The sequence below is a fragment of the Elephas maximus genome, chromosome 27, assembly GCF_024166365.1.
Source record: "Elephas maximus indicus isolate mEleMax1 chromosome 27, mEleMax1 primary haplotype, whole genome shotgun sequence".
NCBI lineage: Eukaryota > Metazoa > Chordata > Mammalia > Proboscidea > Elephantidae > Elephas > Elephas maximus.
In genome coordinates, this window is record NC_064845.1 from 11,494,878 (window position 1) to 11,518,671 (window position 23,794).

The 23,794-nt window shown below is 42.8% G+C and overlaps 1 protein-coding gene and 1 long non-coding RNA gene across 4 annotated transcripts in view; one reads left to right on the forward strand and one right to left on the reverse strand.

Annotated features, from left to right (window-relative positions):
- Positions 1-13,352, reverse strand: part of CMC1 (C-X9-C motif containing 1) — an 81,295-nt gene extending 67,943 nt beyond the window's left edge. For 2 of the 3 annotated variants that reach the window (XM_049870962.1, XM_049870960.1), the window contains exon 1: positions 13,156-13,352. In XM_049870962.1, coding sequence (XP_049726919.1) covers positions 13,156-13,174 — 19 coding nt within the window. In that variant the 5' untranslated portion in view covers positions 13,175-13,352. Of the gene's footprint in view, positions 1-12,381; positions 12,496-13,155 lie in introns of all 3 variants that reach the window. The other variant, XM_049870961.1, reaches the window with a different exon arrangement.
- An 89-nt stretch (positions 13,353-13,441) lies between these two features.
- LOC126068443 (uncharacterized) overlaps positions 13,442-23,794 on the forward strand; it is a 35,792-nt gene continuing 25,439 nt past the window's right edge. The window contains exon 1 of the long non-coding RNA XR_007515684.1: positions 13,442-13,603. This is a non-coding gene — a long non-coding RNA (uncharacterized LOC126068443). The remainder of the gene's footprint in view (positions 13,604-23,794) is intronic.

Consider the following 23,794-nt stretch of genomic DNA (forward strand, 5'->3'; position numbering starts at 1 on the left):
TTTGCTGCTATATAATCACATGGATTCATACTAAGATAAAGAATCAGGGTAACACCAGCAGAGAAAATTTCCAAAGCTCTAACTTCTCAACATTCTATCATCACCTGAAAGTCAATTTTCACCTTTTTCACTGGCTGAATTTGTTAGCTCGGATTTTGCTTTGGGGCTCACGTGTTCTTGCAATATGGCAGCCCGAGCTTCTGTGACTACTGACAACAGTGCCCACTAGGAATCCACAAAGACACTAGTGAAACCATCAGAACACTCCAGAATCTTTCACAGGTAAAGAATGGGACACAGGAGGAGCAATGAAAATGTTCTAATTTAACTAATAGGAATCTTGTTTAGATAACGCTACTTAAAAAAAAAAAATCTTTCCAGTTGCACTTACCAGAAACCCGCTGCTAGAGAGTCAATTCTGACTCATAGCAACCCTATTGGACAGGGTAGAACTGCCTCATAGTTTCCAAGGAGCGGATGGTGGATTTGAACTGCCGACCATTTGGTTAGCAGCTGAACACTTAACCACGGTGCCACCAGGGCTCCAACTGCATTTACAAGCTCACTTAATTGCCCCTGGAGACATTTCCTTTCTATTGATTACCCTGGAGGAGAAACAACAATAATAAAAAAATGCATGTAATAAATTTGCAACAGTGTTCTCATAAGCCACAGCTTCTCTCTTTACATACCTGTTCCTTACTAGCTACCAAGAGCCTGGGAATGAAGGGCTCCAGGCAGATGGCATCATGGACAACATGATGTGACCAGAATTCTCCATTTTTACATCCTCACTATGCGCTTCACACTGGGAAGCGAAGCCGACTCCACTTCTCCCCAACAGCATGGATTTTCATGCTCTTGCCAGCCTGTTCATACTTGCCTGCTATAATCATAACGTCAAATAGGGAGAGGGGCTGAGGTGCTTAGACCGAGAAAATCAAGACAGTGAAGGTCAGCGTTCCTTTCACCTTCTTCAAGATATACTTGAACTGACAAAAGAAGCACACAAACATGCAATCAATAATAAAACCCAAACCTGATGCCGTCAAGTCGATTCCGACTCATATCGACCCTAAAGGACAGAGTAGAACTGCCTCATAGGGTTTCCAAGGAGCAGCTGGTGGATTTGAACTGCCAACCTTTCGGTTAGCAGCTGAACACTCAAGCACCATGCCACAAGGGCTCTAAAATCAGTAATAGGAGAGACTTTGTCCCTCGAAATTTCGGACGGCCTCTGGCTATGAAACTATGAGGTGAGGGCAATAAATGCCAGATAGTCTTTGTAACAGCACTCTCAAGCAAGCATATTGATTTCATTTTGAAGATGAAGAAGAGAAGGCCCACAGAGGCGAAAGGACCCAAGGTTCCGATAAAGTGGCAATGCGAAGATCATGTAACCCGGGTCCCAAATCTTCTTCCACATCACCGCCATACACAGGACGGTGGCCTATTTACCAGGATTTCAGTAAACAAAGGGTGCACGAGCTTCCGCGGCAATGCTGAAACAGGGGAGCCACCCTTGGACAAGCAGCCTGTTTCAGGCGCACCATTTTCAACAAACGAAAGTCAAAACTTCACGTTTCTCATTTTTTGATCGGAAAGTAAAGTCACATGGAATTCTAATTCTCCAACTCTTACCACTGAAAAGATTAATGACTATAAAAGCAACAGTGATTCGTCAGTTGGCTGCAAAACACCTCCAAAGACAGTAAACGCCAAATGTTACGAGGTGACTCAGTAACAACTTGATTTCTACAAGCTCAAACTCTCACAAAGCATGGAAACCCATCAATGAGGTAGACGTGCCTATTTCTGCTTAGCTTCGAGGTCAGGCACCACTATTTCCCACAACACTATGCTTCAACTGAACTGCTTTGTTCTATCAGCTTTCACTGTTAATAACCACCTAGTTCACAGCAGACATGCCCATTTCCAAACAGCACCCTTTTCTTGGACCTCAGATGCTGCAGATTGCTAAGGTGTGAAAGCTTCCTCCTCCACCCACACTGCTTTAATCAAGATGAGGCCAGAAAGGGACGAGAAAACTGAAAGTACACCAAAGCAGGAAATCAACTTACGCAATAATTTTTAGAGCTGTGCTGCAATCTCTGTTGTGGCCATCATTTCTTAAATGAACAGGTTTTACAATTATTTGGTAAAACTTCAAGACTATCTTTTCCTATAAGCAGAATTTCCCGCTGATATGTCTAGTAGAAAATCTGAAGTGTTAGGGTCATAAGTAAATACTTGAGAAAGGAATAAATGACAGCATGTGGCCTGTGGCCTAGATAACAATACACTAACTTATTTTTCTCTGCTGTACTTCTAGAACATAACGTGGTAGCATATTGTCAACTCCATGAATGTTCCTCAGTGCCTTTGGCCACCCTACCTCTACCTTTGTTTTTTCCTCCTTCGTCTTACAATGCTTCATAAAATATACTACTCTGATAACAGAGCGCAGGAATTTTTATATTGAGAGGGCATTTACTTATTTCAATGATTCAGAGTTTGCTCAAATCATTCGCAACATTTTTCTTGGTACAGCCTCCAGGGCCATTTTCAGTGAGCACGAAAACTAGTTCCATAATACAACTTATTATTAATTTATTTTTCAGTACCATTTCTCTGGATGATAACTGTCATGGATTGAATTGTGTCCCCCCAAGATATGTGTCAACTTAGTTAGGCCATGATTCTCAGTATTGTGTGGTTGTCCTCCATTTTGTGACTGTAGTTTTATGTTAAAGAGGATTAGGGTGGGATTGTAACACCATTACTAAGGTCACATCCCTGATCCAATGTACAGGGAGTTTCCCTGGGGTAGGCCTGCACCACCTTTTATCTTACAAGAGATAAAAGGAAAGGGAAGCAAGCAGAGAGTTGCGGGCCTGTATCACCAAGAAAGCAGCACCTGGAGCAGGGTGTGTCCTTTTGACCCAGGGCGCCTGCACAGAGAAGCTCTTAGTCCAGTGGAAGATTGATGAGAAGGCCAACAGAGAGAGAAAGCCTTCCCCTGGAGGTAACACCCCAAATTTGGACTTTTAGCCTATTTTACTGTGAAGAAAAAAATTTCTCTTTGTTAAAGCCATCCACTTGTAGTATTTCTGTTATAGCAGCACAAGACAACTAAGACAATCATCTACCACCTTTACCAGACTGTCCCTGACTATCCTTGGGCTAAGATTCACCTTCACAACAAAGATTTGCCAAAACGTAAAATTTAGATTAATGTGCTGTAGAGTCTGATGGCAAATTTTAAAGTCTCAAAAACATCCTAACCAAGGTAACAATACTAAAAAATGTATGAAAACTTCCAAGGTGAGATCAGCTTATTCTCCTTGCATGATCATGGGCAATACACAAGGTTCAGTCTTTAAAGATGGTATTTATGATGCTGAGTTCGTGCTGCTCATCCCCAGTTCCAACCTGACTCTGCCCACATGTTAAAGCATCTATTGGTAATTTCCATGCCCCACTGGCATCTCAATTTCAGCTTAAATGTTCTGCAATTCAAACCTTCATTCTGCCATCCCTGTGGTTAAAAAGAATTAACTCACATTAATAAAGTTCAAAGAAGGAGCACAGCAAATATTTGCAGAAGGAAAGAAGGAGTGGCAGAAGGAACTGGTTTACAAACATCATCTCATTTACTGTTGATCTATATGTACAATTGTGTCAAGTAGGGGAACAGGCGTTGTGAAGAAACAGGCTCAGAGAGTTCAAAGCCATCTTGCACCATTGCACAATAAATTAACCGGTGAAGCCAAAGCTCCAGCTCAATCTTCGGTCTTTATTTCCCATCCTCTATATCTTATTTTCTGGTATCGAAGTTTACTTATTTAAAACCCAACTCAAAGCCTCTCCATCCCAAAGTTCTCCCTGACCCTTAGTACTTGAAGGTGATCTTTTCTTCATGGAACTGGGAGACTTTGCCTGTGTCAATTCTATGTTCTCTCTCTCTAGAATGTTCTTCCTTTCTTATTTACAAATCTCCTAGCTACCAAACTTCTAAATCCTATTCAGATATAATCTCCTCCTTCCCTTCAGAAAGTATTACTCTTCCAGACCCACTCAACTCAAAGTTCATCACTTCCTCTTCTGTGCCAATTCTTTGTCTTGGCTGCTGTTGGGGCTGTAACATTAAATAACAACAATTACTTACGTAGCTGGTTTCCCTCATTAGCACTTAAGCTCTTTGAGGATAAAGTCAGTCTCATTTATCACCGAACCCTTCCATGTACAACTTCCCATCCCACTCCATATATACACCCACTGTAATGGAGGGCACTTAGGAGGAACTCAAATAATGGCTCCCGCTGCCCCTTAAATAATGAAGCTCAACCCCTTAGCAGGGCATTCAAAGCGTTTCTTGCAGTCTGTCCCCAGTGCTCCTTTACAGCATAATCTTTCCCTATATTTCAGCCTATAAACGTATCTTCAGTGATGTCAGCAGCTTACTCATGAGAGAGTTCCCCACTCAATGAAGACAGTTTGTTTTGTCTAACCTCGTGGTATTCTCTCTGCCTGAACGACCCTTCGCTACTTTCCACCTAATTTTTGAAGATCCAGTTCAAATGTAATCTCTTCTTTGAAGCCTTCCAAAGTCTGCCTCCCCCAGTACCTGCCCCTCTCCCAACTATCATCCTCCATTCTCTTTCTCGCCACAGCAGTTTATCACACTCAAGTATTTACCAAGTGAAGCCTCATTATCATTCCAAAGGCAGTAAGTTCCTGAGGGCAAATTCAACATCTCATTTGTTTGTTTTCTGCGTGTGTATTTTGTTTTGTTTTCCTTTTTTTTTTTTTTTTATTCTCTCTCAACTCCGACTACTGTGACTTGCCTCTACATGGAAGGCACTGAGTGTTTGGTTTTTAATGGAATGCTCCAAAAAAGCAACTTTGTTTTAAAGGATTAAAACAATTTCTGAAGTATGATCTGAAATCTCTTTTTGACAACAACCTTATACAAAAATACAATCTTAATCCATTTTAAATGTCATAATTTGAAAATACTTACATGTGACTGGCAACACCATGTACTCTATGATTGGCAGCAGATCCGCACTGATTTAGCTCCAAACAGTTGGGTTTTAATTCAACACCACTTATTTAAAATAAGGACCAGATGTTAGGCTGAAGGAGCATTTATGACTCTTGGTGGGCAAATTAATTTGGTTTCATATCTAAAAGATTCACCTGCTTGGCATTTTTGTCTTCCTTCTCCAGTCTAATTATGGTGTTAGGCAATGATTAACAGTAAACATCCACTGTGTAAATAGAATCTACCCAATAATATTAAATATACATTTTAAACATGGTATTATATATTGCCCAATCCATTGTCTTCCTTTATTAAGTAATTCATACCTTACATGAAAAAATACTTCAGTCAGAACAATAAAGCAATGTATTTCATATGGAAAATACATTTTAAGTTCAGACATATGTAAAATGTTAAATAGTTCTCTCAGCTGTGAACTACCAATATGATTGATGCCTAAGAAAATATTGCAGCAATCCAGAGAGAATAACAAAATAAAAATTTTTCTAATCAATTTCATACAACATATATTCAACACTCAGAAAATATGTTTTTTTTTCCCCAGTAAATACAAGTACCACTACCTACATTCCCATGCTCATTGCCAAGGGGTAAATTCTGACTCGTAGCAACCCTGTAAGACAGAGCAGAAGTGCCCCATAGGATTTCCAAGGCTGTAATCTTTTTTGGAAGCAGACTGCCGCATCTTTGTCCCTGCGGAGTAGCTAGTGGGTTTGAACCACTGACCTTTCAGTCAGCAGCCAAGCACTGAACCACATGGCTCCTTACATCCCCACTGTTGTTCTTCGGTGCCACCAAGTGAGTTCCGACTCATAGTGACCCTACGTACAACAGAACAGAACAGCCTGGTCCTGCACCATCCTCACAATTGTTATGCTTGAGCCCACTGTTGCAGCCACTGTGTCAATCCATCTTTTTGAGGGGCTTCCTCTTTCTTGCTGATCCTCTAACTTTACCATGCATGATGTCCTTCTCTAGGGAGTGATCCCTTCTGACAACATGTCCAAAGCATGTGAGATGTAGTCTCGCCACCCTTACTTCTAAGGACTAATCTGGTTGTACTTCTTCCAAGACAGATTTGTTCATTCTTTTGGCAGTCATGGTATATTCAATATTCTTTGCCAACACCACAATTAATCCTCATTAAAAAAATCCAAACCCATTGTCGTCAAGTTTATTCCGACTCACAGAGACCCTACAGGACAGAGAAGAACTGCCCCGTATAGTTTCCAAGGAGCACCTGGTGGATAAGAACTGCCAACCTTTTGGTTAGCAGCTATAGCTCTTAACCACTACACCACCAGGGTTTCCTTCATCCCCATAAAAACAAAAAACCCACTGCCGTCGAGTCGATTCCGACTCATAGTGACCCTATAGGACAGAGTAGAACTGCCCCATAGAGTTTCCAAGGAGCACCTGGTGGATAAGAACTGCCAACCTTTTGGTTAGCAGCCATGGTTCTTAACCACTACACCACCAGGGTTTCCTTCATCCCCATAAAAACAAAAAACCCACTGCCGTCGAGTCGATTTCGACTCATAGTGACCCTATAGGACAGAGTAGAACTGCCCCATGGAATTTCCAAGGAGCACCTGGTGGATTTGAACTGCCGAACTCTTGGTTAGCAGCTGTAGCAATTAACCACTACGCCACCAGGGTTTCCTTCATCCCCATAGGAACCACTAAAAGAACCCCTGCAACCTACACTCCAAGAACTGTCATGATGACCTCCTCCTAAGACACATACGCCTTAAACATCCCCTCAAAAAATGCCATGACGTTTCTTACCCACTTTCCACAACCCAAGCCCTATCATTGTCCCTTGGCAGATTCTTGGAAGAAAACACCAACAGAGGGACACACTCAGAATTGATTAAGGAAACTTTTCTCATACTGCCATTACCCCCGTCAGGCAAAAGTAGAAAGTAAATACACGCTAATTGACAGGAGGAAAGGGAGTTTCCTATACTGCTGTAACAGGGAAAAGTGGGGGGAAAAAAAGGGAGAAAAGCACCTTTTCCAGTTATTAGACAAAGTAAGAAATCAAAAATTATCGGGCACAAATTCCTATGAGCTGTCATCTGGGAATATAATCATGTCAGAAAAATATTCCAGAACTTGGAAACTGAGAGTTCTTTCAATTACGGCACTGGGCTTGACGTTCAATTATTGGGCTATTTTATAACTTGATAGGCACAGAGGTTAACTTGTAGAATTTTGTTGGGTGGTGACAGACATAATTTCTGACCAGTGGAAGAAGTATGCAAAGTTTATGGCTCTGTTGCACATTAACCATGGTTCCTGAGTGGAGCAAGAGATTTGTGATTAACCGTTAAGCTAAAGGTGGGCAGCTCAAACCCACTCAGCAGCTCCATGAAGAGACTCCTGGAGAACTGCTTCCATAAAGGTTACAGTCAAGAAAGCTCTATGGAGTAGTTCAACTCTGTAACATATGGGGTCACCATGAGTTGGAATCCACAGTAATAACCAGTTTTTATCTAAGCCAGCAAGCTATGCAATTGTGTATAGAAAGACTGACAGACAGATATTTTCTCAAATGCTTTTTGGACTAAAAAATCTTTGACAATGTATTTATTTTGTATTTGCATGAGTCATAATTTTACCCTTCTCAAAATTATACTTTAATAAGCACTGTTCTTAACATTGCTTCTACAAATTTTCAATCACATAAATTCAACTGACTTTTTAAAATATACATGTGAGGTAAAAGACCTAGTTTCACCCCAAGTAAGCTGGTCATCCATCATTGGCTCTGGAAAAATAACCACTGGAATAATTGGGTTGCCTTGATCTGGGACTTCCCGGCCACACCTGAGAGTTAGTGCTGCCATGTGAGCGCTGGCCAGACCAGAAACGACTCACCCGTGAGGCTAATATCAACTAGCCTCAGGAGACATGATTTAGCCTATCATGTAGCACTGACTGATAATGGCCCTGAACACAAAGGCTCAGAGGGCTTCCTGGGTGGCAAAAACATCTGCTTTCAGAAGGGGGTAGCACGTCCCTTGGAGCACAGACGCTACACTTTAGAAACCCTCCTGGACCTCACCTTATGTGTCTCTTTGTTTATATCCTTTTTGGCTATAATAAATTTGTAAGCATGGTATACTCTCCGTGAGTTCTGTGAATTGTTCCAGCAAATTATCAAACTCAGTAGGGTAGTAGAAGCCAGCAGGTCAGAAAGTAGCGGTGTTACATGAACTCCTGAGCTAGCAGCTGGCATCTTGAAGGGGTACTGGGAAATTAGCCCCAAAATTGTGGCCAGCGGGTCAGAAGGTTGAAGGTTGGGGTGTTGTGTAGACTCCCCGAACTTATGGCTAACATCTGCCTACTTGGCAGTCTGAAGGGCAGTGTCCTTTTAATTGTGAGCTCTGACCTAGCTCCGGGTGGCTATGGTCAGAGAGAGAGTGCCATGGGGGTGGTTGGCAACGTGGACGGAGAAGTAGGAATATGAGGACTGGATCAGTGTCTACATTTTGGGGACTGGATTCATGCTGACCCTTATCATCCGATACAATACTTGTAGAAAGGGTTATAAATTGGTAAAGAAGCTGTAACTTGGAACAAAACCATGCTTAAGCCCTATTACTGGGAAGCCCTATTACAGGAGAATGAGCTGTACTGTATACATACTGTATATTTCTAAATCATTACTATGTGATCAGAGATCCCATTTATGGTTTAAAGATGTAGGGAGTCAAGTTCCAAGGTAATGATGATGCTGTTATTCTGGGGACCATACTTTGAACAGCAAGGTAATACAAACTACACCGCCCAATATGGTACCCATTAGCTACATACTGCTTTTCAAAATTAAAATTAAATAGAATTTAAAATTTAGATCCTCAGTTGCATGAATTATATTTCAAGTGCTCAACAGCACTGGACAGTGTGGATACAGAACATTCTGAACTATCAGTGCAGAAAGTTCTACTGGACAGCTCGGTGAAGGAGTGCAAAAAGCAAGAGCAAGCAAAGTGGTAGTCCTGAGCTGTGGCCCTGAGCCAGAGATGAGGGCATTATTGGAGCTCCATGGGAGACCAGGATGCTCGCATCTTAGTTCCGTCAGTGGACAAAGGATTTCTGGGGAAAGGGACTAGAAAATGGGGAGACACAGGAGGCATCTATGGAATAGGTTTATTACTACCCACCCTGTCTCCTCTACTGGTTTCCCAAAAGGCTAAGGAAAAGAGGTATTCAAAAAAAAAAAAAAACGTAGGGAGAGTTTTCTCTGTGAATGGGGTGACAAGACTCACAAGAAAACAAAGCTCAGGGGCAGAATGAGCAAACTGGGAGTGTTCAGAACAGTTGCTCTCCTCTACTCCGGCTGCACAGTAGAACTGCCTGTGAAGTATTTAAAAATGTCAAAGGTTTGGGGTGTACCCCAGACCAACTGATTGTATCTGGGGGTGCAGCCCCAGCATTAGCATTTTTTTGAAGTTTAATCTCTCTCCACAGACACTTTTCCGAGGTGTCTTAAACCCTTTTCACCTTTTTCCCTCTGCATTCAAATTGTAAGAGAAAATAATGCTCATAATTATGGCTGATAAACCTACAAGAGTACTATGATTACTCCCAACATTAAAGAAAAAGAAATAGTTTAAATAAAACTATATGTAAGAAGGAACATATAACCTGCATCCCATTGTTACATAGAGTTTCTTGAGAGAAATGGGCCCAATGAAGTTAGTGTTAAGGACTGCTGCCAATTTAAAATCAAACTTGTATATCTAAAGAGCTCAAAAACTGCAATATAAATCAATGGAAAAACAGGTTTTGCTCTTAAAAGCTTCATTTGGCATAACTATCCAGACTGTGGAGCCTGGTGGAGCAGTGGTTAAGGGCTCAGGTGCTGACCAAAAGATCAGCAGTTCGAATCTACCAGCTGCTACTTGGAAATCCTACAGGACAGTTCTACTTCGTCCTATAGAGTCGCTCAGTATGGTTCAGAACCAACGTGACGGTAGTGGGTTTTGTTTTTGTATCCAGACACTTATCTACTCAATGTGGACATATACTACTGTGGATTGTAAAAAGCAGTAAAACAGCAAAATGTGAACCTACGTTCCAATTTATGAACAAAAATCTATTAAAAAAAAAATCACTCCAATACATTTCTGTTCTTGAATTTAGACAAGGAAATTTGGAAAAACATCTTCACACTTGCCATCTCCACTTTCCTACTGTCCCTTCTTAATCCACTCCAGTTTCGTTTCTATCCCTGTTTTTGTCAGTCTTCAATGACCTTCATGTTGTTGGATCTGACCACTGCCATCCAACCAGTTGCTGAAGTATAAAGCCTAGAAATTATCCGTAATTTCTCCTTCTCCCTCACCACCTTATTCAGTGCAGCAGCAGGTCCTATCAATTTCTCCTCCAAAATGTATACTGAATCCTTACATCTCTCTCCATCCCCACAGACCTGGCCTACCGCTACGGTCTCTTAACCTGTCTCCTTGGTTCTACTCAAAACCTGCCTACAACCCACTGTACCACTGCAGTCAGAGTAATATTTTAAAGACATAAATGGCGTCACAGCTCTTTTTAAAAGTCCCCAAAGGCTTCTGATAACATCAGAAAACATCCAAATGTTTTATCATTGCCCACAAGGCCCTGCGGCATGGAGGTCTAGCCTATTTTCCCAACATCCTTCCTTCTGGAGCTCCTCTGTACTCTGGCCATACATGCTAGCCCAGTATTTGAAGCATTTGCTATTTCCACTGCCCAGCATACTCTTTCCCTGGCTCTTCACATAGCTGCTTCCTCTCATCCTCCAGATTCTAATTCAAATGACACTTCTTCATAGTGCTTTTCACTGACCACTCTATTAAAAGCAGCCGTCTCTTCACTAGAACCCTGCTTATTTCTTCATGTTTACCACAATCTGTAAAGGGGGAGAGGAGTTATTTGTTTTCTTTCTTTTACACTAGAATACAAGCTTTATGGTGAATACCCAGTATATGCCAGGTATTGTTACAGGCCCTAGCAAACAGTGGGTGGACTTGAACCTCCCACCTTATAGATCTTGTCTGTCCTATACGCCATTGTTTCCTATAACAAAGCAGTTAGAGCTTAGGCTGCTAACCAAAAGGTTGGCGGTTTGAATCCACTAGTCGCTCCTTAGAAACCTGATGGGGCAGTTCTAACCTGTCCTATACGGTCGCTATGAATCGGAATCAATTTGATGGCACACAGCAACGTAACAATATTTGGCATATACCAGGCAGTCAACAAGTATTTGTTAAATCAATGAATACTTGAACAGAGGCACTGTCTACAGTGCCAGACTAGGATCGCAATTACCTGGGTTCTATACAGAGTTGGCGCTAACGGAAATTAGCTACAAGGTCTTGGACACACAAGACGGGTGTGGCTGGAAGGTAAGAAAGTAGAGACAACAAACATAAGATTTTTTTTTCCATTTTCTTAACTTTCTAAATTCAAGAGCATCAAGCCTTTAACCTCTCTGAATCTGTTTCATCCATATGTAAAAACCCATTGGCACGGACTCCACGTGACCCTATAGGTCAGAGAAGAACTGCTCCACAGGGATTCCAAGGAGCGCCTGGTAAATTCAAACTGCTGACCTTTTGGTCAGCAGCCTGAGTTCTTAACCACTGCACCACCAGTGCACTTTAATGCCTATGCTTTTGCTCATTAGGCTGCCTCTTCTCCAACTCTAACCATGAGAAATTCTTTGAGGCCCCAGATCAACTGCTAACTGCTTCATTAAGCCTGATGAAATCACCTGGCCCAAAATCAGTACCATAGCTATGTGTTCCTTCTAACTTCTTTATGCTTCATACTAGAGTATTCCCTGATTTGACCACTGCCTACGTGGACTAGTAACTTAACCGCTCTGAGCCTGAGTTTCCTTCCTAATTTGTAAAATGGAGATAATTGTATTTGCATACCCTAAAAAAAAAAAAAAGTTGCCATGGAGTCGATTCTGACTCATAGAGACCCTACAGAACAGAGTAGAACTGCCCCATACACTATGTACTATTGTTGGATAATTTAGAATACTTAGAAAAGGGCTTGATATTAAAGTGCTCGATAAATGTATTATTTGTGCATTATACAAATTTACATTCTCTTTCAGGGCATAAAAGTGTCTTTTTCATTTCTGAACTTCTAAAGGTTTGAAGTCATTTCACCTCCCAGTGTCTTGAGTTTTGGTATCCATCAAATGAAGCGAATGGGCTAGATGAATTACCACTGCGTCCAAAAATGAAGCTCTACATCCCTACCCAAGAAACTAAATCAGTTGCCAAGAACTGATTCCAACTCACGGCCATCCCGTGGGTGTCAGAGTAGAATCGTGCTGCACAGGATTTTCAACGGTTGATTTTTTTGGAAGCAGATCGCCAGGCCTTTCGTCTCTGGTGGGGCTCGAACCTCCAACCCTAAGGTTAGCAGCTGAGTGTTAACCTTTGCACCACCCAAGCTCTCCTCTAGACCTATACCCTCACATAAACAGCCTAGAGCAGATATTGCTGGTGAGGTTCTGTAAGGGGGGGAACTGAAACGACTTCTGCAAATGCAGCATGAAAATCAAGAAACATCCGTCAAGACTTCAGGGAACCTTTCTAAAGAAACGACCTCTTGCCGCAGCGACTAGACCCTCGGAACTGTTAAGTTGGCACCAAGCGTGAACTGGGAATCTGTGAAGTCCTGAAAGCCAACATAAAACCGTGCTTCCCCAAGGACTGGCGAAATTTTTCTGCACCGGACGTTAAGTGTTCCAAAGTCTGTGCCCCCGAGAGCCAAGACGATGCCGACTTAGGGAGGAAAATGTTTGCAAGTCACCAGCGGACGTGTGTTCAGACCACGAACCCTGCGCCCTGCACCGAACCCGAGCCCCCGGGCGCGGGAAGCGGACCTGTCGCCCCCGGAAGCCGGGGGCGCCCAGAGAACCTCAGTCATCCGCAGGGCGGGGGGTGGCGTCTGCGGACGGAGCGCAAACCCGCGGCTCGGCCCCCTCCCCAGGCCCGCCCGAGTCCGCACGCCCGCGGCTGAGACCCGGCCCGAGGCCCCTCGGTGACGCCCGCTCCCTGTCCCCGTACCTGCGGGGTCGAGCGCCATCTCGGCGGGCAGACAAGGAGGCAGCCCGGCGGCGGCTCAGGGGCAGGGGGCGGGGGGGCGGAGCTTCGGCTCCACTGCACGTGCGGCCGCGGGGAGCTTCCCGCGTGACGAGGAAGAGGAGGAGGAGCACAGCGCCCTCCGCGAAGCCGGGCCAAGCCCTTTTCCTCCTCTAGTTCCTACTTCCGCCGCCACTGCGCCTGCGCGCTGCTGGCCCCGCCCCTCGCCCTGGCGCCCTCCGCGGTGGAGCCGACTTCTGTAGGGAAGGACCCTGGGAAGGGGGCGTGGCTGCGCGCGCCCTGGGGGCGGGGCCGTCTCAGCGCGCGCAGCCCGGGTTCGGGCGGAGCGCGAGCACGTGGTGGCTGACCCTGGTCTGCGGTGGCCGGAGCCGGAGCTGCGGGCCTTGGGGACTGCGCTGCCTTCGGCGATTAGGTCAGAGTCCGAGACCTCCCATGCCCGCTTTCGGAGAATCGCCCGATTCCTTTCATTGATTATTCCTTGTTAACGTTCACTCATTCATAAATGTCTTATTTCACGCCTGCCAGGGGCCAGGCTCGGTCCTGCGTGCTGGGGGAAAATAATTGACTGAAAAGGTTTGTCCCTATTCTCGGGGAGCACAGTGTTGGCAGGGGATCAGGCCCGAGCCACACGCGCGAGATGTGCACAGCACCTTCTACCATAGACCTGTATGCAGTTTCGTAATTTACCCCCTAAGCAACAGCCTGGGCCTCCCTGCAGGTTAAAAGAAAAATGAGGATGCTAGGGGTACCTCTATTTGGTGAAATAATATACTCAGGGCGTACATCCCATTCTGAGTGGTCACTACATCCTCCTTAAATCCTTCCCCACTGCCCTCTTCGTGGCAGAAACGTTCTGGGTGACACGATACCCATTCTCATTCACCAACCAGCCTTCAGAAGGTCTACCTTGTCAAGCCCATGTTTAACTAGCTGGGGCCTCCAAAGGGTGAAGTGCAGTCAGGGACAGATGGGACAGATGTTTGGAAAAACAAGGAGCAGCTGCTTCTTCCCTGCAAGGGATTTAAAGCTTTCAGAATGATCCCCTCCACGCCTACCTGCGGTGCCTCCTCCCCTGCTGCTGCTTCCGCCTGGTCAGTTGGCAGCAAAAGCTGCCACAGTTGAGCAGGGCTGGGAAAGTGTGTCTCTGCTCAGCAGGTCTTCCGTTTAAGGGCCTATTTGGGCATAACGGCCCTTATTACGGCTGCAGTTTGAGGTGCCAAGGTAAGGAATTAATGTTGCACTCAGGCAGGAAAGCGGGTCCTTTTCCTTGTATATTTTTATAAGGAATACCCCAAATTCACTCTGGAGCCCTTTTTGTTTTTTTTCTGGAGGTAAAGGATTTAATTCAGAAAGAAAATCTTTTTGAGGTAATGAGTTTTATAAAAACACAAGTCAGGTTCCCGCACTCAAGAATTTAAACCAAATCTTTGTTTATCCAGAAGGGCATCATGGTAAAGGGAGAAGTTGTGGAGAGCTTCAGTTGAGATCTGAGTACCTGAAGGTGAATCCTGCATAACAGCCTGTTAGCTTTATGATATGAATGAGTTCCAAGGTTTTTCTGGACTTTAGTTACTAACTTACAAGGTTGTTGTGAGGAATAAATGTGATACACATCTCTATTTCAGTTGTTTGAGGACCACTAAAGCAATTTTTGCCATAACCATTATCAACTAATTTTTTTAAATTTAAATCAACTCACTTTAGCTTTATCTTAAGCAAGAATATCTATAAAATCATGGGTTTCTATACCCCACAAAATGGACTACTGGGCATATCACACTAAAGGAGACACCAGCGAAAGTAACACCTCGATGACTGGTAAACCAGACCCATTGCCTTCAAGTCGATTCCAACTCCTGGCAACCCCATGTGTTACAGGGTAGAACTGAGCTTCATAGGATTTTCTTGGCTGCAGTCTTTAGGGAAGCAGGCCACCGGGCCTTTCTTCTGTAGCGCCACTGGGTGGGTTGGAACCAATTTTGCTTGATAGACAATCATAAACCGTTTGTGCCATCCGGGGACCTAATTCAATGCCTGGTACCTGTTGCTGTCAAGTTGATTCTCACTCATAGTGACCCTATAAGGCAGAGTAGAACTGCCTCATAGGGTTTCCAAGGAGCAGCTGATGGATTTGAACTGCTGACCTTTTGCTTAGCAGCCGTGCTCTTAACCACTATGCCACCAGGTCTCCTCAATGCCTGGTTAAAAAAAAAAAAAAAAAACTAGTATATCATTCTCCATTCTCGTATAAAACTAGATAGTTTGCAGGAAACTGTCTTGTAATATAACTGGGGAAGATAAATCATAAAAAGAAAGTTAAACAAAACAAAATAAACCAAATTCATTGTAGTTGATTCGGACTCATAGTGACTATAGAACAGAGAACGACCCCATAGGGTTTCTAAGGCTGTAATCTTTCGGGGAGCAAACTGCCACATCTGTGGAGATGCTGGTGGCTTGGCTGACCTTAACAGCTGAGCGCTTAACCACTGTACCACCAGGACACCTTAAAAAGAAAGTTAAATCACAGATAATAGATTGGCGGTAGAAAACAGAAGAAATGTCTTAAGGCGACTTCAACGAGTTTGAGGATTCAGGAAGCTGGGATAAAAATAGTGGGACTGAAAATGTTAGAAGAGGCCAGATTCCCAAAGCCTTAAACATTAGGTTGAGAGTGTTTGAATATGTTGCTACAAGCACTCAAAAGCTGCTGAAGGTTAAAAAGTAAAAAAAAAAAAAAAAATGGCATTTAGCTGACCAGTAGAGAGCCAAGAGGTAAGCAGAGGAGTGAGAAAGTTATTGCAGTAATTCAGGCAGAATCTGATAAGGAGCTGAACTAGGAAGTATAGAAATGTAAAAAGAAAAGATGGGTGTAAGAGTAATTGTGAAGGAAGAATCCATACTTTATAATTGGACTGAGGAGAATAAGACAAGCAGCCAAGAAGGATTCCCCAGGGGTTTCCTTTCCTTGGTAAATGCTCACAGACAAATAAGAAAATCCTAACAATGGGCCCATTTAGACCTCAACTCAGATGACGTGCCCTTGATCCTTATTGATGGGGGCAAATACTGGGACAGAGAAACAAGTTAGGAGGCTGGTGCAGTAAACACAGGGAACGATGACACTGTTTGAATCACAAGAGTCTGTGAAGGCAAAGAGAAGTGAGGTATTTAGTAGACTGGACATTTAAACATATATCTATGATTGTACGTATATGTGTATATATACATGTATATACACTCATACATATGTATATTTCTTAATATCACATATTCTTTAATATTGTATACGTATGTGAAAGCTGGACAGTAAATAAGGAAGACTGAGGAAACATGCATTTGAATTATGCATTTGATTTACGATGTTGGCCAAGAATATTGAATATACCGTGGACTGCCAGAAGAATGAACAAATCTATCTTGAAAGAAGTACAGCCAGAATGCTCCGTAGAAGCGAGGATGGAGAGACTTTGTCTCATGTACTTTGGACATGTAACTAGTAGGTACCAGTCCCTGGAGAAGGACATCACACTTGGTAAAGCAGAGGGTCAGCGAAGAGAGGAAGACCCTCAATGAGATGGATTGGCACAGTGGCTGCAACAATGGGCTCAAACATAGCAATGATTGTGAGGATGGCACACGACCAGATGGTATCTCATTCTGTTGTACATAGGGTCTCTCCGAGTTGGAACCAACTCAACAGCACTTAAAACAACAACAACAATATCCTGGGAATATGTAAGTAGAAACGAATATCTTGTTTATCACTTCAATTTTGACTAGATCTAGCATTCTTTTTTACTAGATGCTAATATCCAGGTAATTGTTTTTTGAAATTGAGTCCCTGCTTGCTTCCAACTTTGCCTAGCATCAGAATTAAAGACTTTCCACCTGTAGTTCTGCTCTGCTCTGTCCTTGAGCCAATGAGAATCAATTCTGGACGAATAGTAGAAGACCCATTCCTACCAGTGGATGGAGTTTGGAATGAGTTTTTGGCTAGAAGACTCTAGGGCTCCTGGAGGCCCTGCCTGCTTTCTGAGCTGCATAACATAGCTCACAGCCCTCATGGCCTGTGTCTTCTCCATGTAAACGGACTTTGATCCAGGGTAGCACTCAAAACCTTTACTAGGACTGGAACCCTTCTCTGAATCCCAACTCACTTGGCTAGTCCTGGCAACTGACCTAGCATTATCCTCTCCCCAGAGCAATATGTTTTGTCCTGTTTTTCTGATATTTGAATAGGGCCTGCTTCAATCTGGATCAGTCCACCTATCCTCCTGTCTGTCCCTCATTCCCCACATGCCATTAATTACAATATCCACTCAGACCTACTTTCGTAACATATCTTTATTTCACCTGCCAACTACAGTGTAACAACTTGTAGTCCAAGGTCTATCCACTTTCACTTAAATGATTACAATAGCCTCTATTTTTTTTTAAATAATTTTTATTGTGCTTTAAGTGCAAGTTTACAAATCAAGTCAGTCTCTCACACCAAAACCCATAAACACCTTGCTACACACTCCCAATTACTCTCCACCTAATGAGACAGCCTGCTCTCTCCCTCCACTCTCTCTTTTCCTGTCCATTCCGCCAGCTTCTAACCCCCTCCACCCTCATCTCCCCTCCTGGCAGGAGATGCCAACATAGTCTCAAGTGTCCACCTGATCCAAGAAGCTCACTCCTCACCAGCATCCCTCTCCAACCCATTGTCCAGTCCAATCCATGTCTGAAGAGTTGGCTTTGGGAATGGTTCCTGTCCTGGGGCAACAGAAGGTCTGGGGGCCATGACCACCGGGGTCCTTCCAGTCTCAGTCAGGCCATTAAGTCTGGTCTGCATCCCACTGCTCTCCTGCTTCCTCAGGGGTTCTCTGTTGTGTTCCCTGTCAGGGTAGTCATCGGTTGTAGCTGGGCGTCATCTAGTTCTTCTGGACTCAGGATGATGTAGTCGCTGGTTCACGTGGCCCTTTCTGTCTCTTGGGCTCCTAATCACCTTGTGTCCTTGGTGTTCTTCATTCGTCTTTGACCCGGATGGGTTGAGACCAATTGATGCATCTGAGATGGCTGCTTGCTAGCATTTAAGAGCCCAGATGCCACTCTTCAAAGTAGAATGCAGAATGTTTTGTTAATAGATTTTATTATTCCAGTTGACTTAGATGTCCCCTGAAACCATGGTCCCCAGACCCCTGCCCCTGCTACGCTGGCCTTCGAAGCATTCAGTTTATTCAGGAAACTTATTTGCTTTTGGTTTAGTCCAATTGTGCTAACCTCCTCTGTATTGTGTGCCGTCCTTCCTACAATAGCCTCTTAACTGGCTTTCTGTTTCTACGTTTTTCCTCTTCCCACCCATTCTTCTTAATCCATGTAACCACAACGGCAAGTATGATCACAGAATTTTTTACATAGAATCTTCCAGCGGTTCCCTATTTAAGTCAAATCTAAATCCTTCCTTTTAACAAGGTTCACATATCTCTTTGTGAACTAGTCCTAGCTTACTGCACATCCTCTTATCATCACCATCCTTGTACTCTGCAATTTCTGCTCTATTAACCTACTTGCAATAGTTTATTACATCATCTGTGGAGATTTTTCTGTGCACTACCCCAGCAGAATGAATAAGATTCTATGTTTAACGTAAAAACTTGAAACTGATTGCAGAAAGAACGTGCAGTAGAAAGATGGGGTCTTGGGAACTAAACAGGCCTAAATTCTAATTCCTTCTCCCCAACGTTTACTTTTTAATTTTTTATTGAGGTATAACAGACACAGTAACGGGTACAATTTTTTTGTGCAGGTGAACCAGATTCATATATATATATTCATATATATATATACATATATATACACACGCATATGTATTATGTATATGGTATATGCATAATATGTAGTATATATACTTACGTATTTTTTTTTTTTTTAATATGGGAGCCCTGGTGGCATAGTGGTTAAGAGCTCGGCTGCTAATCAAATGGTCGGCAGTTCAGATCCACCAGCCGCTCCTTGGAAACCCTATGGTGCAGTTCTGCTCTGTCCTGTAGGGTTGCTGTGAGTCAGAACCAACTGAATGGCACTTAACAACAACAACCTGTATATACATATATATGTGTGTATGTATACGTATGTATATACACATGTATATATATATATATATCTCTCTGAACTTCTGCGTTCTACCTGGGTCAAGATACAGGACATTTCTAGTTACCCGTAAAGTTCACTCATGCCCCCTCCTGGCCAAACCCCACCCCAAAAAGTAACCACTCTTTTTGCCTGTTTTTGAACATCATATGTGTAATCATACCAAAACCAAAAACCCAGTGCTGTCGAGTCGATTCCGACTTATAGCAACGCTTTAGAACAGAATCGAACTACCCCATAGAGTTTCCAAGGAGCGCCTGGTGGATTTGAACTGCCAACCCTTTGGTTAGCAGCTGTAGTGCTTAGCCACTATGCCACCAGGGTTTCCAGTGTAATCATACATTATATAAATTATATTTATACGTTATATAAATATAATCATACAGTGTGTACTTTCATATCTTGGCTTCTTTTGCCCAACATGACACATCTGCTCTCCTACTCCCAATGCGACATCATTTATCCTCCTGAGCCTCAGTTTCCTCATCTCTAAAAATACAATACCTTTCCTGCATGATTGTTTTGGGAATTAAAGATAACCTGTATCAAACACAGAGACAGAGGCCTGGCATAGAGTTTTTCATAAATTATAGCTATTGCTACTTATGGTTAATCTTTGTATCTTCTATTTTCACTCTTAGAAAGCTGTTCTTTTGAACTATTATTACAGTATATTCAGTTTTTTTTTTTTAATCTAGTAGTTCAGGAGTACTCTGCTTTTAGGACTAAAATCTAGGTAACAATATGTTTAAATCAGCATTATGTGAAAAACTCTTCAAATGAACAAAGGAGATTTAACAGTGTTCCCTATCACTTATCAGGTGAGAACAAAAGGTGTGAAAAAATCACCTCTCACCTCTGTAGAAGGGTTTCTATTTTTCTTTTGTTTTCACTGGGTATTGTTTTCTGAGTGGCCTCCTTTGAGGCAAACCACAATTTTCTCTGGGGTCAGAAACTCTTATTCCTAAAACATAAAATAACAATAAAAATAATCGTAATTCTATGACATGATTTTATTACTTTTATCTTGGTCTTGGAGCCCTGGTGGTGCAGTGGTTAAGGGATCCCCTGCTAACCAAAAGGTCGGCAGTTCGAAATTCACTAACCGCTCCTTGGAAACTCTGAGGAGCAGTTGTACTGTGTCCTATAGCATCACTATGAGTCGGAAGTGACTCGACAGCAACGGGTTTGATTTTTTTGATTATATTGGTCTTGTGCAGATGCTCTGATCCTTTGTAGAATTTGACATAGAAGCTGACAAACAAAAGACAGCAGTACTTTTGGTTGTACATGGCTTTTGAAATATCAGTAACATTCTAGTTAGATGGTCAGTTGCATTGGAAATATCTCAGGGACCTTTTGCTCATTTAGAGGAAATAAAGTCACAGAAAAGTGATTCACACAAGATGTCTCTGCACTCTTAATCGGATAGGAGACACATGTCCAAATTCAGCATCCATGCCTCCCAAAATCAAAGAACCTTCTATACGCCATGCACTGTGCTGAGCCCTGGGGAAACAAATAAGTCAAGGCTGCTGGCCTAAAGGGTCTCACAGTCTAGAGGGAGAGAGACAAACAGAAGAACAAATAATTACAATCCAACATGATACAAAATTATATGGCAGCCTAGAGGCAGGAGAAATTAATTCAACCTCCAGAAGACTGCCTATAAATACTTAAATTTGAGGTGGGTTTAAAGACTATGTAGCTGTTTGCCAGAAGAATGACAAATGGAGTCTCAGTTGACTAGACTGTCTGTCATGGAGCTAGAGATTTCTAGGCATGGGTGAAAGTAAAATGATTCTCTGCTCTTTAAGGGTAGAAACTGCATCTTAAGCACCATTGTAGCACCAGAGCCTTTCCTAAGACTTGGCATCTGACGCTGTAAATGTTTGTTGTGTAAGTTAATGCTAATGAAGGAATGTGAGGCCACCATGTGAAATTAATACAGGTCAAAGGACCCATTGTTTATCCTCTTTAACATCACTTCTATCCTTCTCCCTGTCACCAACTACTGCCTGAACTTAGGTTCTCTTGTGTCTTTTTTAATCTTTTGCTACAGATACTTCCAGGCTCCACATGCTTTAAGAAGATGCTTTCTGGTCAAACACCCTCTCACTTAGGAGCCCAGGTGGCACAGTGGTTAAAGTGATTGACTGCTAACCAGAAGGCTGGCAATTCAAAACCACCAGTGGCTCTGGGGGAGAAAGATGTGGCAGTCTGCTTCTGTAGAAATTTATAGTTTAGGAAATCCTGTGGGGTCTCTGTGAGTCAGAATCAGCTTGACAGCAGTGGGTATCTCTCACTTAGGACATGAGACACATTTTTGGCATTGTCTGCTTAGCATCGTGTTCTTCTTTGGGAAACTGTTTCTCCCCTATTATATGGTTTCTTCCACTGTCCTTATGTCCTTGGATGACACCTCTCTTTAACCAGATTTTTGGTCCAAGAGTGAATACTGACCTAAAGTGGGCCACTGAAGCTTGTCCGAGCGAGATCGGTTGACACCACCAGAGGAGTCCCAGCATGTGGAGGATGGCAAAGAGCACGAGTGTGCCTGTGGCCAGAAACAACAGCCCCAGGATGTCAACCCATCCCGTAGTTCACAGGTGTCAGAATTGCCATCAAAGACATGACTTACACAGGCAGATGGAGTTTGCACCTCTAGATGCAGTTCTGAGGTTCAGCTTTCTTCCTGCCCTGTGTCTTTGTTGTTCTTTAAGCCACCACAGACTTATACATAGGACATGTCTTATGCACCACTCCAAATCCTCTCAGCCCCTACTCTTGTATGTGGCCGCTAGTTCTTTTCAGGCTTTAACCAACTTCAAGTAGGTACAGCCTGACAGTACCTTGTTTCAGCCCTGTGCCTTATACCTCTCACTTGCTTCTCTGACATTACTGCATGAAACACCCATAGGTGCCCTATCAGCAGTCACACATATACAACCTAGAAATGCAGAGAAATTAATGCCTGTGGGGCCACCTTGATCAATAGAAAATGGAAGTCAATGGACAATTCTGAAACATTTTATAAGACACTTCCAATTGTCTCATGGCATCAAGTACCACTCACCTGTAAAGTGGGAAATGCAATAATGTGTCCATGTATTATTCTTTCTCTTTTTCACTGCCCCTTGTCCCTCGCTTTGGTGTCCTAGGATCTTATTTCAAGATAATTCACTAGCATGCAATCCATGCTAAAAGACCACTGGTTCTTTGTTTCCCCTGTTTTGTTTGGGCTGGTTTAAGTTGGCTCCTATCCCTTACTACTCAAAGACATTGTCCTATTGATGCAAGACCTCCAATGATTCTATCCATTACCCATAGGATAAGATTATAGAAGCAACAGATATTGATGGGAGCACATGGCAATCTGATCCGGAGTTCACATCCCTAGCTTCTCTGCTGCTCTCTAAGTATCCGTCTCCCTCTTCCTGACTATCCAACTGTGCAACATGTCAACGGGAATATTTAAAACCCAGGCATAGGAAATAGCCTTCTGTTCCAGGGTTGCCCCATACCACCATTTGCCTGTTCTCTGTCTGTTGTGATTTGTTATTCTTTGCTTTTGTCCTACCTGGCTGGAAATCCCTTAGTTCAAAACTCTAGCTCCCAATACTCATCCCAGGGTCTTACCTTGAAGAACCATTTATTACGCTACCATATCAGTCATACACTATCATCTCTGGATCTGGGTCCATACTCATGGAACTTAGCTCATCACATAGCTGCTAGTAAGCTATAGACACAAAGGACCCAAAGGGCCAGACCAGCTCACCCAGCAACCCTACCAGTGCCTGAGACATAGAAGGCACTCAATAAATGTCTGTTGAATGAATTTATAAAAACACTGATTTTTGTTTACTTGAAAGGAAATATTGGAGGGGAAGTAATTATTCACCTGATTTTGGTTAAATCACAATCATGTATGATTCCTACAGTGAATATATCTACAAATACTTCCCTTTATTCATTTGTATTATTTATTAGAAGCTTAGAAAACATAGACTTCATTGGGGCTGTGTCTAGAAACCACAATTTGTCTCACTGTCCACCTACTGTTGAATATTTAGGTGGTTGCGTGTTTTTCTTTTAAAATTAATAATGAGACAAATATTCTAAAAATAAATTTCTATCTCTAACTCTGTTTGCTTCTGAATGATAATTCCTAGAAGTGGAACTACCATGCCAATTACTGTTGATAAATTGTCAACAATAGACAGTCATTTTAAATATATTTCCTAAATTGACAGAAAAAGGCATAGTATTACCCTAAAGAAGACTGAAATAAAAGAGAAACTCCTCAATATGATTTACGGCATATATGAAAAGCCAATAGCCAACGTTATACTTAATGAAGAAAGACTGAGTGCGTTGCCCTTGAAATCAGGAACAAGGGTGCCAGTTCTCAACACTTCTATTCAACATTGCACTAGAACTCCTAACCAGAGCCATGAGACAA